The 16,072-nt window shown below is 53.5% G+C and overlaps 1 protein-coding gene across 2 annotated transcripts; it reads left to right on the forward strand.

The window, feature by feature from the left end:
- Nucleotides 1-3: 3 nt before the first annotated feature.
- On the forward strand, nt 4-15,401 carry VAMP7 (vesicle associated membrane protein 7). 2 transcript variants are annotated; one of them, XM_054289490.1, is made up of 8 exons: nt 4-49; nt 4,719-4,877; nt 6,802-6,859; nt 7,900-8,037; nt 10,921-11,011; nt 11,288-11,355; nt 12,747-12,839; nt 13,662-15,401. In XM_054289490.1, exons 2-8 carry the CDS (start codon nt 4,732-4,734, stop codon nt 13,728-13,730), a joined length of 663 nt encoding a protein of 220 aa, XP_054145465.1. In that variant the 5' UTR covers nt 4-49; nt 4,719-4,731; the 3' UTR covers nt 13,731-15,401. The 2 variants fall into 2 exon arrangements, with proteins under 2 accessions (XP_054145465.1, XP_054145463.1); XM_054289488.1 differs by having other exon boundaries at nt 5-49; nt 4,722-4,877.
- Nucleotides 15,402-16,072: the final 671 nt, after the last annotated feature.

Consider the following 16,072-nt stretch of genomic DNA (forward strand, 5'->3'; position numbering starts at 1 on the left):
GGCCGGGCCGGGCGGGGCCGAGCGGGGCCGGCGGGGCCCGGGAGCGCCGGTGAGCGCAGGGGGCCGGGGCGGCCTGGAGCCCCAGCTGGGCCGGGTCGGGCCGTGCCGTGCCGTGCCGTGCCGTGCCGTGCCGTGCTGGGCCGGGCCGGGCCGGGCCGGGCCGGGCCGGGGGTTCGGGTGCGGGGGTTCCGGCCGAGCACAGCCCCGGCCCCGCGGGCCTCAGGCGCTGCCGGCGGGAGGAGGCCGCGCTCGGCACCGGGAGCGGGGCACGGGCACGGGCACGGGGGGTACGGCGGGTGACCGGGGAATACCGGGGTGTGACTGGTGTGTCACGGGACAGCGGCGGGCCTGGTACTGGTGTGCTGTTGGTGTGGTACTGGGGTGTTACTGATGTGTTACTGGCATGTTATTGGTGTGGTACTGGCCTGTTACCGGGAGCGTTACCGGCACGTTACTGGGGAGTTATTGGTGTGTTACTGGAGTATTATTGGTGTGGTATAGGCCTCTTAGCGGGGGCGTTACCGGCACGTTACTGGGTTGTTTTTGGTGTGTTACTGGGGTGTTAGTGGTGTATTACTGGCCTGTTACCGGGGGTGTCGCTGGCATGTTATTGGGGTGTTACATCGCTGTGTTACTGGTGGGTTATTGCTGCGTTACTGGGATGTTACTGGTGGGTTATTGCCTTGTTACTGGTGGGTTATTGCCTTGTTACTGGGATGTTACCAGTGGGTTATTGCCGTGTTATTGGGATATTATTAATGCTACTGATGTGTTATTTGTGTACTAGTGGCCTGTTACCGGGGGTGTTATATCTCTCTGTTACTGGGGTATTACAGGGCTCTTATATCTCTGTGTTACTGGGGTGTTATTGCCATGTTACCAGCCTGTTACCGGGGCTGTTACCAGTACGTTGTTGGGATGTTATTGGTGTGTTGCTGGCCTGTTACTGGGGTATTATTAGTGTGTTACTCGCTTGTTACTGGGGTGTTACCCGTGTATTACTGGTATGTTATTGTGGTGTTACTGTTGTGTTACTGGTGTGTCTGGGGGTGGACGGCGTTGCAGATGTAGCACTGCATGGGTTAATTAGTTAATTAATTAATTAACCACAGGTGTGCTGGCGGGGGGTGCAGGGAGCTGGAGGGAGTCAGGCCCTGCTCCTATGGAACAGCCACAGCATGACAGGATGTGGCTGTGCCAGGGAGGGTCAGGTTGGATATTAGGGGAAATTCCTCATGGACAGGGCTGTCCAGCCTGGCACAGCTGCCCAGGGCAGTGGTGGAGTGCCCATCTCTGGAGGGATTTCAAAGCCATATGGATGTGGCACTTGGGGACACGGGTTGTGTGGCTTTGGCAGTGCTGGGGGATGGTTGGACTTGGTGCTCTTGCAGGGCTTTTCCAACCTAAACAATTCCGTAATTCCATGCTTTGGGCTGCATGTGTTCCCCTTTTAGAGAGCTGCTTACTCAACCACTGTGGTATTGTGTGTCCTTACCCCACTCCAACCCCTGCAGTGCTGCCTCCAGGAAAGGTGATGGGGCTGGAAGAGCACGGGGATTGATTTCCTTGGTGATTTGTTCCATAGTGATGCACTGGGGGCACCTGAAGTAAATTCTGTGTGCAGAAGGGAGGCTGAACTTGGGATAAGTTGGAGCACAAATGTTGCAATTCTCGGTTTCAAAATGAGCAGGAGAGCCGCAGGACTTCACGGAGCAATATTCTGTAATGAAATAATGATTTTTCCAGCTGCCCAGCAGAGGTTAAAGGGAAGCTGGGGCTGCTTTCTGCTGAGCTCACCCTGCTCAAACGATCTCTTTATTGCAGCAGTTTGCAACTGGCTGGGTTGCAACACCTCCCCTTGTTCCCTTGTTCTGTGCTTGAATGGCGTGGTGCCCTTTGCTTTCTGGTAAGAGGATTTCTGCAAGTGCAGGCAGGGACCTCCCATGGCTCACTGGCACTAAGCTGGGAATCTTCTAGGCCAGAAGAGAAAATTTACTAGAAAATAGTAAATCATCCTTACAGAAGTTCTAAACATCATGCTGGGACTGAGCCTGTGTTTCTGATGTTCCTTAAGAGGGTTTTCTGTGCCTTTTTTCTGTGCCCTTGTATTGGGGAGGAATTGTTCCCTGTGAGGGTGGGCAGCCCCTGGCACAGGTGCCCAGAGCAGCTGTGGCTGCCCCTGGATCCCTGGCAGTGCCCAAGGCCAGGCTGGACATTGGTGCTGGAGCAGCCTGGGACAGTGGGATGTGTCCCTGCCATGGCAGGGGTGGCACTGGGTGGGCTTTGAGGTCCCTTCCAACCCAATCCATTCTGGGTTTCTAGGATCCCTCAGTTCAGTCCCCTGAGGCAGCAGCTTGTGCATCTTTCAGGGTCTTTTTGGAAGGTTTGGTCTTGGCTGCTTCCAGCTGTGTAATGTTGTAAGTTTAGACAGGAAAAAGCTCTGCAGAGGGGTTGATTGGAAGGGATTTCATTCCTGACTGCTGTAACTGCTGAGGAAGGACCTTCTGTGGCAGTTTAACAGATTTGTGTCACTAACAGCAGTAACACACGGCTGGTACGGGCTGCTCAGGGAGGGAAATGCTCCTGGTTAATCTCTTCTACTTCATGTAACCCCTTCTGCTCAGAGCTGCGCTGGTGTTCCTGCCAGGCACAGAGCTCCTGTGCCCTGAGCATGATGGGGGCCAGGAATTTGGGGAGTCAGGGCTGTGAACCCAGGGAGGGAGAGCCAGGAACCCAGGGAATTGAGAACTGTGGGATCCTACAGTGCCACTGAGTGCCACCTCACCGCTGCTGCTGCTGAGGTGTCACCTCAGGTTCCACCAATATCCACTGTTAAAAGAGCAGGGATTTGCAGGAATTGTCTAAACACTTCCCAATCCTCAGCTGGGGCTGCATTTATTCTGCTCAGGGCACTGAGGGGTCTGTGTGGGCTCTGTACCCTCAGTCTCAGTGTCCTTGCAGGGTTTGGGGTGTGTTTTGTGCCACAGCTGCTCCTTCCTGTGGCTCCTGGGTGGCTGCAGGAGCAGGCAGTGGTTTCCTGGTGCCGGACACTCAGCTGATTGCTCAAGAGGTGTTTGTGATTCCAGCCTGTGCCCTGGTGTTGCTCCACCTTGGGCTGGCCAAAGCCTCTGTGTCCAGTGGCTCTGCAGGGACAGGAGGCTGCAGTGAGCTCCCTGAGCTGAGTTACCTCACAATCTTATTTAAGACAGGAGCATTTTGACCTGAAAATGAGCCAAAGTGGAGATCACTCAGAGCTGAAACATAAAGGAGTAAGCAATTGCTTGGAAGCTTCCTGCAGGAGCCAGCAACTCTGCCTGAAGAGCAGCCAAGGCAGAAACCTGACCCTACCAGTTTATGAGGACGAAAGAAAACTAAACCTTGGATAAATCACGTGAAATGCTGCTCACAGCAGAGGGAAGGGCAAATCCCACAGCCAGAGCAGCTGTGGCTGCCCCTCCATCCTGGCAGTGCCCAAGGCCAGGCTGGATGAAGCCTGGAGCAGCCTGGGACAGTGGGAGGTGTCCCTGCCATGGGGATGATCTTGAAGGCCCTTCCAGCCCCAGCCATTCCATGGTTCTGGTTCTGTTCCCCTTGGCAGCGCTCCCAGGTGGTTGTGTGGAGTTTGGCCTGTGAGTAAATCCATGATTTTATCCTTTTTCCCTCCAGTGCTGGGTTCAGACTGTGGGAGAAGCTCTGGTTGGTGCTGGCCAAGCCTGGATCTGTGGGCTCAGCCTGTCCAGGTGAGCCCTGCTGGGTTGGATCTCCCTTCATGGCCTTGTTAATCCAGAAGAGATCCCTAATTCTCACCAGGCAGTGCCAGGGGGATGGAGAATCTGGCTCCAGAAGCTCAGGCAGCCCTGCTGCTCTGTGGCTGTTCCCAGAGAGCTCTCCTGGGCCTTCAGGAGAGCTCTGTGATCGTGCACAGAACAGAGCAGGTCATAAGCAGGGCCTAAGTACAAAGTGAAAAATGAGATTTTTGGGTTTTGCAGGGTCCAAAGTCGTCCTAAGTCCCTCCTGAGCAGAAAAGAGGCTTATGGATGTGCAGGATGAGCAGGGCAGCTGTGCCAGCTGGGCTCTGCCATGTGCTCCATGTGTTAGATCTGGCTCTGGCCCTAGATTAATGTGCTGATACTTGAGCTGATTAAGAGTGTCCCTTTCAGTGGCAGCAGGGATGTTTTTCCAGCTCTGGAGACTCAGGGAATCCCACAATGGTTTGGGTTGGAATGAAGCTTGAAGTTCATCCAGTTCCAACTCCCAGCACCTTCTGCTACCCCAGGTGGCTCCAAGCCTGATCCAGCCTGGCCTTGGCCACTTCCAGGGATGCAGGGGCAGCCCCAGCTGCTCTGGCTGTGGGATTTGCCCTTCCCTCTGCTGTGAGCAGCATTGAATGTGACTTTTCCAAGGTTTAGTTTGCTTTCATCCTCACAAACTGGTAGGATCTGGTTTCTGCCTTGGTTTCTCTTCAGGCAGAGATGCTGGCTCCACAGCTTCTCTGGACAGCCTCAGCTTTGCCACCCTCACAGGGCACAGAGGTGATAAAACCCTTTTTCTAGGGGGTTTTGTGTCATTGGGAGAAGAGCTAAAAGGGGAAATGAGAGAACTTTGTGGTGTCATGGCTGGGTCCTGCCCATGCCCTGCTCCCTGTGCCAGGGGACACTGGGCAGGTCCCTGTGCCACCCTGCAGGTGCCCCAGTGCTGATGTCCCTGTTTGTCCCCAGCAGGACAGCAGCCATGGCCATCCTGTTTGCAGTGGTGGCGAGGGGCACCACCATCCTGGCCAAGCACGCCTGGTGCGGGGGCAACTTCCTGGAGGTCACCGAGCAGATCCTGGCCAAAATCCCATCTGAGAACAACAAACTGACCTATTCCCATGGCAGGTGAGTGACCCCCATCCCTGGCTCTGGGGGATTTGTGGGGATGCATGAGGGCAGGGAGAAGCTGGGTGTGTTTGGGGGTTTTTCTGTGATTCTGCGTCCAAATTCCCATTTGGTGGAATGTGCCACCAGCTCAGTAGCTACTTCTGTCCCCCAGAACTCTGCAGCATAACCAGGATTTGAGTTGAGCTCCAGCAGCAGCACAAAGCAGTTGATACAAAATCAAATTTTCCATTTTATAATATTTTCCATTTTTATAATCCAAAGTGAGCTGGAGGGTGCCCTGCTTTGGAATCTTTGGAGTTTGGCTTCTGGAAGCTTCCCCTGGATTTTCTGAGGCTTGAACGTGGCTTTAGGTGAAACTGTCACCCTTCCTGGGGTGTCTGTAGATCCTGTGCTCACAGATCTCATCTTGAGCTGCCCCCAATCCAGTCTGCAGGACAGAGAGGTTATTCCCAGGATTTTTCCAGCTCTCTGAGCCTTGGTCAGTGTTGGTAGGACTGGGAGGAGATGCTTCATCACCTGTGTCTTCCTGCACGTGGGAAGTGGGCGAGTCAATAGGAGCAAACTAGAACAACTGTGGAAAAAAACAGATTTAGAGGCGTTGGAGCCCATTCCAGCTCTTTTTTTGGAAATGACAGCATGGCTGGATCCTCTCTGGTGCCCAAGCTGTTGTGTCAGAGCTGTTCTGAGGATGCAGAGCTGGGCTGGGCTTCCCACATGCTCAGGAGCGCAGCCAGTCCCTGTGGGAGATGTTTTGGGGGCAGTGCCTGCTCTGGAGTCTGACACACCTTGGGTGCTGCAGCTCTTCTCTCATGCTGGAATTTTAAGGATAAATTTGAATATTTTAAGTTATTCTTTTAAAATAACTTTGCCTTGAGTGCTGTTCAGCCAAATGGAAAGCTGAGTTTCAGGAGTGCTGTGGTGCATTTTGGGCAGAATGTGGGAGCTGTGAAGCTCAGTGAGCACTTGGAGTTTTTCCTCCTGTCTGGAGCCTCTCAGGGATGCTCTGCCTCCCATGCTGTAGGCTGAAAAACTCCCTGGGTTCTGTCCAACACAGTTCATCCTGTTCTGAAACAGGAAAAACTTGAGTTTCTTTGAACTCCTTAAATTCATTTAATGAGTTCTTTTTGTTTTTAAGGACTTCTGTGTCTTTTGTATAAATCTCCAAGGAAAAGCAGCCCTCTTGTGACCGTGTTCACAGGGGTTTTCGGATTGGGGAAGAGATGAGGATCTGACTCCATGTTTCAGAGGCTGATTTATTATTTTATGATATGTATTACATTAAAACTATACTAAAAGAATAGAAGAAAAGCTTTCATCAGAAGGCTGGCTAAGAAAAGAATAGGAAAGAAGAATAACAAAGGTTTGTGGCTCAGGCTCTCTGTCCAAGCCAGCTGACTGTGATTGGCCATTAATTAGAAACAACCACATGAGACCAATCACAGATGCACCTGTTGCATCCCACAGCAGCAGATAACCATTGTTTGCATTTTGTTGCTGAGGCCTCCCGGCTTCTCAGGAGGAAAAATCCTAAGGAAAGGGTTTTTCATAAAAGCTGTCTGTGACACCCTCTGGCATCAGGAATTCTTGGGTTTCTCTCTCTCTGCTCTTGGCCTCTCTGAGGAATCTACAGGGTGGTACAAGATAGGTTCACCTCATTCTTTCCAGGAGAGTTGTGGATGTGCAAGGATTTTGGAACTTTTTTATAGGAGCAGACCTTCAGGGCAGAGACCTCTGCCCCAGCCTCACTTCCCTGGACATTTACCTTGGACATGTTTATCTGTGCCAGCTCCATAGAATAACCTGGATTTTCTCTTGCCAGCCCCCAAAGGCCCCACAGGCAGCAGTGGCTTCTGGAAAATGAAATTCTGGAAATGTGGCAGCTTCCAATGACATTTTGTTTGTTCCTTTCCATTCCCTGCAGTTACCTGTTCCATTACATCTGCCAGGACAGGATCATTTACCTGTGCATCACAGATGATGTGAGTATTGGGGATACAGCTACAGCCCTGGGAAATTGGGGAATTTTGGTTTTGGTGTGGCAGTTATTAGTGAGGGCTGCTCTGAGGTGCCTTTTCTCCCACTGGAGCTGCTGTAACCTCAGTTACAGCTTGGAGCTCAGCCTGGAGCTCAGATTGGAGTTGTGGGATGCTTTGGGTTGGGAGTGACCTTCAAAACCATCCATTCCATGGGAGGGAGCTTCCATTCGTGTGGGTTGGGAGTTGTGGGGTGAAGTTCTTGGCTGTGCCCAGTTTGTCTCAGTGCAGTGGGTTGGTTGTTGCGGTGTGATGCCATTTCCTGCTTCACCTATCCCAACCTCCCAGGTGTGCCAACCTCTCCTTTCCCCTCCCCCTTTGCCCTCCTGCTAAGGGCTGTCTGTCAAGCTGAACATTCCAGCAGGGATGTTGTCTGGTTGGTGCAGTTCAAAAGATGCCCCTCAGCTCTGGGGTCATTGGCCTAGCCAAGTGTCACTTGTCCCCTGAACCTTCCCCTCCTCCCACCTGGTTGGTGCCTCACCTGTCCCTTCCCTCCCCCTCCCCCTGAGCTTAAAAAGTCACTGAGCCCATGCGGCCGGGATTCTGTGTGTAGCTGTTACAAGATCCAGAGCTCTGTCATCCTGGAATAAAACTCTGGATTAAACTCCATGACAGAATCCTCTCCTTTTCCTCTTCACCTAGCTTAAGGACTTTCACCTGGGGTAAACCTGAGTTCCTACTAGGCTGGACTTGTTCCAGTGCCTAGCTGCAACATCCAGCCAGCCACAGGTGTCTTTGTGGTGAAATACCACAGCTGCCAACTCTGGTCAGCAGCAAGGGGCAGACGAGCCCGGGCACGTTCCACCTGGCAATATTGGGATATTATTCCATAGTTGGTGGTGCAAAGACCACTCCAGCTGCCAGTGGAACTTGCCTGGTGCTCCTGAATTCTGGGAGTGCTGCAGGAAATGCTCCCACTGAGTGCAGGATGGAGCTGGCCCAGCCCTGCAACTGCTGTTGCTGACTCTGTGTGTCTCTGCTGGCAGGACTTTGAGCGCTCCCGAGCCTTCACGTTCCTGAACGAGATCAAGAAGCGCTTCCAGACCACGTACGGCTCGCGGGCACAGACCGCCCTGCCCTACGCCATGAACAGCGAGTTCTCCTCTGTGCTGGCTGCACAGCTGGTGAGGCCCTGAGCTCCTGCAGCCCAGCCTCCCCACAGAGCCCCCTCGGGTGGGCTTTTGGGGTGTCTTGGCTTGGAAAGCCAGGTGAATGCTAAGGAGGGCAGGAGCCTCCCCTGACATGGAAAATGTGAACCCCCTCCCTTCCAATTGCTATCAATATTAAATTAAGGAGCTCTCAGGCAAAAAATAAGGGAGCAGGAATAATAGTTCTTTAATAGGGAAGAAAATAAAAGGATAAAATAAACAATGCAGTCAGTACACTAGAACAACACTGACAGAGTCAGAACCCAACCTGACACCCTGTGGGTCAGGCTGTTGGCAGCAGTCCCATTGGAATTGTGGCTCAGCCCTCCTGCAGTGTCAGGGGTGGTTCTGCTGGAGCAGGATCCTGTAGAGAAGGATGGATTCTTCCTCTGAAGATCCAGGGGAAGGAGAGGCAGCTGCTGTTCCTCTGGGGAATCCAGTGGAGAAGCCGTGCTGGTGTCTCAAAACCTCTGGATTATATCTGGGTAGGAATGCTTGGCTCCTCCCTCTGGGCTCACATCTCCCAATGGGATGCTGTAGTTCTTATCAGCCATGCAGTGACATTCAGTAGCTGTTATCAGCAGATGTCTCCCCAGATGGAGGAGTGGGTGTGGGGGAGATAAGGAAAACTGCCCACTGAACAGAAGACAACTTCCACACAGATGGCAAATAGATACAATTTGCTTGACAGTCCAGGACAGGGGGGTTTGAGGTGTCCCTTGGATTAAAGATGAGGTGTCCTGGGAATGGTGGCTTTAGGGCTGTCCCCAGCCTGTGGTCTGTGTCCCCAGGCCCTCAGAGCCCTGCTGGGGCTGTTCTCCAGGGAGGGCTTGGCTCTGTTGCTGTTTATCCCATGGCAGGGCCCGGTTTGGGGGTGTCACAGCTGCAGGAGGAGGGGCCCTTGGTGGGCACAGCTGAACCCTCCCCAGTGCAGGAGTTGTGGAGCAGTCCCAGCTGTGCCAGGTGTGTGGTGGCTGCAGGGTGAGGCCAGGGCTCTGAGGGAGGATTTGCACCTGTGCTGCTCCTGCCTGAGCTTTGCACTGGGATTTGGGGCTGTGCAGGTGGTTTGGAGCAGGGAGAGTCACAGGAGCTCATTCCAGGAGCAGCTCCTTGCCTTCCACAGCAGGGGGAGAGCAAGGAATGGCAGTGCCAGTGCATAATGAACAGGATTAACTTCCTGTGCCTGAGAAAGGAGCTTTTCCTCCAGGCTTTGCTGTGTGGGGACTGAAAATACCCAAAGTGCTGACTCATCACTTTATAAGCTCTTCAGGGCTGGAATAAGCTGGAATTGCCTTATCAGAAAAGCCAGGCTGTCTTTGGAGCCATGGGACTGATATTCCTCTGAAATCCCAACCTTTCCATCTCCCTGAGCACAGGAGGAGCTCCTGCCTGAGCTTTCCCACATTGCTGGGATGCAGGATCAGCTGAGGGGAGCTCAGTGCTGGCAGAGCCCTTCCCTCCCTGGTCCCATGGGATGTGAGGGCTGACATTCCCTGCTGGGATGTTCTGCAGGAGGTTCCTGTGTGAGGCAGAGATCCAGCCCCAGCTCCAGTGCAGCACTCAGATAATCCTGGAGAGGGAGGCCATGCTTCCGGTAAAACCAGTGCTCAGCTTTGGCAATGGCCAGTCTGAAACTTCCTGGGAATCTCCCCCTGAGGAGAAGGTGGAGGTGGAGCTGCTGGATTTGGTGCTGTCACCACGAGTTGTGGCTGCCCAGGTGGGGGTGGCAGTGTCAGACTGGCTCCCTGTGCTGTCAGAAATGGAACTCCTAACCAGAAAAAAATCAGGATTTCAGCAGCTACGTGGGTGATGATGGAGCAGAGCTCAGTTCTGTGAACAGTGACTGAAATCCCTGCAGGAATAGCAGAGCTCAGTTCCCTGGTGCTGGCTGGGGCTGACTGATCCTGCAAGCACTCAGGCTCCTTTATCCTGGGGTTGGCTCGTGCTGCTCTCACCCACCCCGAGCTGTGCAGTCACCAGGGGACCCCTGGGATCCCCAAACTGGGGAACAGGCTGAGAGAAGGGAATGGAGGGGGAGGGATGGCAGGAATGGTGCTCAGGACAAACACCAGAGGGGCTGGCAGCAGCAGGGCTGTCACTGAGGGCTCAGCTGTACCCAGGAGGTGACAGGGGAGGCCCTATGGGGTGGCTCTGGGACATGGGATGGCTCCTGGCTCTCCATTCCTTTGGGGAGAGCAGTCAGGCCACTCAGACTGGCCACCTTCAATATCTGATGTGCTGCTCCCAAACTGCTGGCTTCTTGAGGCTCCTGGTTTCCCTGGCTCCTGGTTTTTGAGGCTCCTGTGTTCCCTGCCTGTTCTTGTAGGAATGTGCCCCCTGTTGACAGAGTGACCAAATTATTCTTTGTCTGCTTAAAAAGGCAAAAAGCCCAAAAGTTTCTCTCCTCAATTTAGTAAAAAGACACCTCATAAGACCTTTGAGACTTCACCTCAGACCTAGAGCTACCCAATTAGAAGCCAAGAGGTCCTCCTCAGTAATTCACTAAAAAAAAAGAAAATAAAAGAAATAATCACTTTTATAGAGTGTTTTAACAAGCGTACAAATATCTTACCCCTAACTCAGGTTTTTCTCTGTAAGAAAAACTTGTTTATTTTGCCTTTTGTTATTTTGCCTTTTGTTATTTTGTTATTTTGCCTTTTATTACACTTCATTAAACTATTTACTATCTTTGTTATTTTGCCTTTTATTAAACCATTTTCTGTTTCCAACGCAACCTCAAAAACCATCCTACTCATTTTATACCGTTCCAAGTAGCAGAGCTATCTCAAGTGTAACAAATTCCTCTCAGAGCTCATAGGTCCTTGCTCAAGGAGTACAACATGATGTTCTCTGTTGCAGAAATACCACTCAGAGAGCAAGGGCCCAGACCAGGTGGCAGAGACACAAGCCCAGATCGATGAACTCAAAGGGATCATGGTGCGGAACATAGGTACTGCTTCCCTGGGAAAGGCTCCCTGCTCCTGCTCTCACTTGGGGTTTGGCTGCTGCCAGGTCTGCCCACCCAAAACAGAGGGTGAGATGTGGAACTGAGCAGAATTCAGTCCCAAAGTGCAGCCTGTGTGATGTCAGGCTGTTCCCTAAGGCCCTGGGTATCCCAGGAGGGCTGGAAGCGGCAGCCAGGAGCTCTGGCTTGGGTTTGGGTGTTGGGAGCAGCTTTTTGTTCTGGGATTTCACCTTCAGAGCTGGATTTGTCTCTTTTCTCCAGACCTTGTGGCACAAAGAGGAGAGAAGCTGGAGCTGCTGATTGATAAAACAGAGAATCTTGTGGATTCGGTGAGTCTGGGGAAGTGCTGGAAGGGGGGAAGTTGTGTCACTGCACCAGGGATGTGGGGACAGCTCCTGGAGACACTTAAGGGACACAGAGGAATCGAGGCCTGCAGGGAATCCTTTCCCCTCCAAGCTGCTTCCCAGATTTGGGAAAGCTCCAGCTCCCCCTGCTCCCTGTGCCACAGCCAGGCAAGGGTGACACATCCCTGTCCTCATCCCTGTGCCCAAGGTGGGGACAACCCTCTCTGCAGTGATAGGAGAGATAAAATCACAATTTACACTTCCCTGGCAGCTGGCTGCAAATAAACTGGAAAATGTGCATCTGTGGAGTTGTTCTGGTACCAGCAGGGAAAGTGTGGCTGATTTAAAATTAAAAAAAACTGAGTTGTTGCATCTAAATAATCTTTAAAGACTCTGGAGCTTCTTGGAGTGTTTCTGAGGAAGTGAAGACTAAAAAAACCCCAAATTAATGTAATTATGAAGCACAGTTATCTAGCAAAGTGCTGTGCACTCTGGAAGCTTTTTCTCTTTCCTTTGGGAATCCCTGGCCCTGGCTCAGCATCCTCCTCTGCAGCATCCTGGCTTAGTGCCCAGCTCCTGTGGCATCCAATCCTCGGGCTGGGAGAGTGCCAGGAGCTCCTGTGTGTGGCTGTGGGGATGCAAACATCCCTGAGCTGTCCCAAAGCCCTCCTGCTTTGGAGGAGAGCAGAGCAGGGAGCAGTCCTGGAGCTCCCAGGTGTTCAAAGCTCAGGTAAAGCTTTAGGGAAAGGGACTGGAATTCCTTCAGCAGCTGGGCTGAGCTCATGGAGGAGCTGGCCCAGGGAGTGCAGGCTTTTGGAAAGCTCAGGGAGATGGAGGGATGGAACATCCTTCAGTGGGAATGTCCCACAGCCCAGGAGGAGGCATCCCTGGAGATCCAGGGCTGGTGTTCCCCACCTTGGGAATGGGCCCCAAGGCAGAGCTGCAGCTCCCAGGATGGGGTTCCCGCCTGCTGCAGCCTCAGGAGGGTTTGTGGGAAAAGCTGGCACTGCCAGTGGGGTGAGCTGCTGGAGTGGCTGCTCCCAGGGGCAGGTGCATCCTGCCTGGCTGTGGGAATGGCTGCACTGACCCAGCCTGGGGGAGTTGGGATCATTTAGTGCCCAAACCCTGTTTTGAATGCATGGAATTGCAGGTACAGAGAGGACACTTGGGATGGAACAAGCTTTCCATGACAGGTGCCCAGAGCAGCTGTGGCTGCCCCTGGATCCCTGGCAGTGCCCAAGCCAGGCTGGGCATTGGGGTTTGGAGCAGCCTGGGACAGTGGGAGGTGTCCCTGCCATGGCTGGGGTGGCACTGGATGAGCTTTAGATCCCTTCCAACCCAATCCATGCTGGGATTTCCCTTGTTTTCCCTTGCAGTCAGTCACTTTCAAAACCACCAGCAGGAACCTTGCCCGAGCCATGTGTATGAAGAACCTCAAGCTCACCATCGTCATCATCATCGTGTCCATTGTGAGTGTGGGGCCTGGAGCTGCTGTGCCAGGCTGAGCCCCTGCAAATCCAAACCCCTGGCACTGTGTGTGCCCAGCTCTGCCTGGGAGGGCAGAACCAGGGCAGGGCCTCCTGTATGAGGAGGGTGAAGGGCCTGGGCAGTCAGAACTGCAGGGAGTGCCTGGGGGGCTCAGCCTGGAGGAGGCTCAGGGGGAACCTTCTGGCTCTGGAAGGAGGTTGTGATGGGGTGGGATTGGCCTCTTCTCCCAGGCAAGTGGGGAAATGGCCTCAGGTTGCATTGGGGGGTTCAGGTTGGATATTAGGAAAAATTCCTTCCCTGACAAATCAGGGCAGTGCTGGGGTCACCATGGAGGGGTTCAGAACACGAGTGGATGTGGCACTTGGTGACATGGTTTAGTGGATGTGAGGGGATTTGATCAGAGGTTGGACTCTGTGATTGTGGAGGTCTTTTCCAACCTTTGTGACCCTCTGAGAGGAGATGGGGACACCTGTCCAGGAGCTGCCCCTGCTTGCCCCAGGAGCAGCTGAGGTGCCCTGCTTGAGCTGGGGTGGCTTTTGAGCTCTCAGTGCTGGTGGGACCTTGTTCTGTCACTCTGAGGTGGCTTTTTTGGTGTGACAGTTCCCCTCCAGAGGACTGTGGATGGAGCAGCTGCAGGGGCAGGGTGGGAAGCACGTTGTCACCTCCACGGGGACTTCTCAGCTGCAGGGGTGTGGAGGGACAGGAGTGTATTAGACAGGTTCTTCAAGGCTTTGACCATCAGAGGTTTCCAGGTCATGCTGTGGCAGTCAGTGGATGCTGGGAATCCCTCATTCCCTCCCCAGGTGATCCTGTACATCATCCTGTCAGCTGTGTGTGGAGGGCTGGCCTGGCCCAGCTGTGTGCAGAAGTAACTGGAGCTGGAGCTGCTCACCAGGAGATGAGGCATAGTGTGAAGAAGGAACCTCCAGAGTGACTCCTGCCTGTCACCACTGCCACCTTCCACCTCCCATCCCTCCAGGACTTCAGACTGTTTGCCTTATCACCCAGACAGACCCAGCTGGTCGCTGCTCTGCAGCTGTGGCCTCAAGAGTGGGCTGGGTTAATTACTTGAAAGGATTTTTGTGTTCCTTTTGCTGTCCCAATGCCACCCCTGGGAGGGTTCTGTGCATGCTGGCCCCGTGTCCCTGTGGTGCCCTGGCTGGGGACAGGAGTGGCTGCAGCTCTGCCCCTGGGATGGAGCTGTCCCACAGAGGAGGTTCAGGGTGGGCTGAGCCAAACTAAGGGGGACAGGTGGGTTTGGGGTCTCACAGAGCCTCTCCTGCACATCTGGCCACAGCTGGTGGCTCCCAGTGCTGCACCATGGGGAGGTCACGGTGTCACCCTGGTGGGAACAAAAGGGGTCTGGGCTTTGTGCACTCACAGGTGGAGGTGCTGCTGCTGGGGACACCTCCCTGCTCTGCAGTGATCCTGCAGGCAGGAGGAGGCTGTGGGGTCACCTCAGGGTGTGCAGTGGCTGCCTCTTCATCCTCACTTCTTCCTCATCTCCCCCTGGGCTGGAGCTGAACAGACACAGCAACGGGGCTGGTTGTACACGGTTCAGGATCTGCTTCCTCACAGATGATTTCTCCTGCTCTTCTTTGGAGGCTGGACTGCAATGAGAATAATTCTGGCACTGGCTACGGTGAATTTGGGGCCAAGCTGGTTTGCTGAGGTGCCAGGGAGCTGCTGCTTGTGCTTCTCCTGGAAGGTGTGCACTGAAACTGGAGGATGAGTGGTGGAGTTGGTGGCTGGTGACTTTCCCCAAGGTCTGAGGGAGAAAGGCTCTGCCAGAGGATGCACGTTCTCCTGTGGGAGGATTTCAAACCAAACCCAAGGCTGGTAACCAAATGCAGGCTCAGGGCTGCTGTTTCTGTGCCAGCTGCACATCTCCATCCCAAGCCAGGCCTGGCTGAGGAGCTGGAGCTGCTGGGGCCTGGGAAAGGGCTGGGGGCACCTCTGTCCTGGAGCTGAGGGGCTCCTTTCCCAGGGAAGAAATGGAAACACTTCAGGGTGAAGGAATCTGCTTTTGGCCCAGGGAAGGCGAGGGACAGAAGGGAAGGCTTCTTGTGGTGCCTGAGCTGGAGCATGGAGTTGCTGCCATGAGGTCCTGGTGACACTGGCAGGGTGGGGAGGTGGCTCTGCTGCTCCTTCCCGTGTGGCACTGGCCATGGAGCTTCCCAGCAGGGCCCAGGTAGAGTTAGAGTCTCCTAGGAACAGTGCCTCCTTTGGATTGGTCACTGCTAGGCTGCAGTTTCACCAAGGCTGACTGGATCTTGATATCCACAAAGTGCCAGTGGCCACTGGCACCTGCTTCTTTCTGTTCTGAATGTGAAGTTGGAGCCCCTTCCCTGCAGCTCCTGCTCCTGCAGCCCCAGGTCCAGCTGTGCATGTTTTAGGGATTGTGCTGTACCATGTTCATTTGGATGATTTCTTGTCTTCTGTACAAACAATTTTTAAAGAAAATCCTTCCTTTTCTTCTCGAGGATGCACTGAGGCATTAGTGTAAAAAACCATTACTTTGATTTCAATAAAATTCCTGTACAGAAAGCAGAGTTCCATGGTTCTGTGGAACACCCACCTTAGGAATGCTCTGTGCTGATGCAGGGGGGTTTGGAAGCAGGCTCATGCTTGGGGATGAGGGAGGTGGATTTCCTCTTGGACTTGCAGAAGTTGTTGGGAGTTGTTGATTGTTATCTCAGTTTGAGGCAAAGCTGCATTTTCATGGTATCAGCCAGGGCTTGGGATGATGGAGAATATTGGGAGCTGAAGTGAGATCACTTGGTGTGAGAACAGCTCAGAAAAACAAAAGGATAAAATTAAATTAACAGCTCCTGAGTGTGATGGTTCTGCCAGAGCTGTGCTTGTTCCCTCCTGAAGTGGGACAGCCTCTCCCAAGTGCCTGTCAGCAGCAGGGCTGTACTGGAAACACCTGGGAATCCAAACAAAATTCCAAACAAAATCCAGCCTCAGCACCTTCCTGCTGCTCTGCTCAGCCTGGAACTGCAGCCAGGTCTGCATCTCCACAGCAGCCAGGCTGGAAAACATGGAGACAATCCCACCTGCCTGAGAGGCTTCAACTGGGATGCAGCCTTCAACCAGTTAATATCTGACTCCTTCAGGAAGTTTCTGCTCTTCACCTACTGTCACATGTCCATGGAAGAGCAGCAGGCAGTGCCTGGAAAATCCCCTTTGGAACACAGGGCACAGAAAAGGC

The sequence above is a fragment of the Melozone crissalis genome, unplaced genomic scaffold (assembly GCF_028551555.1).
Source record: "Melozone crissalis strain CALT ecotype California unplaced genomic scaffold, PUWL_Pcris_2 ptg000068l_1, whole genome shotgun sequence".
In the NCBI taxonomy this organism is placed as follows: Eukaryota; Metazoa; Chordata; class Aves; order Passeriformes; family Passerellidae; genus Melozone; species Melozone crissalis.

Bases quoted from the DNA above. Each gene is read 5' to 3' on its own strand.
- VAMP7 (XM_054289490.1), top strand. From the start codon at position 4,732: ATGGCCATCCTGTTTGCAGTGGTGGCGAGGGGCACCACCATCCTGGCC. The intron at 6,860-7,899 runs GTGAGTATTGGG...CTCTGCTGGCAG, and splicing joins ACCTGTGCATCACAGATGAT to GACTTTGAGCGCTCCCGAGC. The intron at 12,840-13,661 runs GTGAGTGTGGGG...TTCCCTCCCCAG, and splicing joins TCATCATCATCGTGTCCATT to GTGATCCTGTACATCATCCT.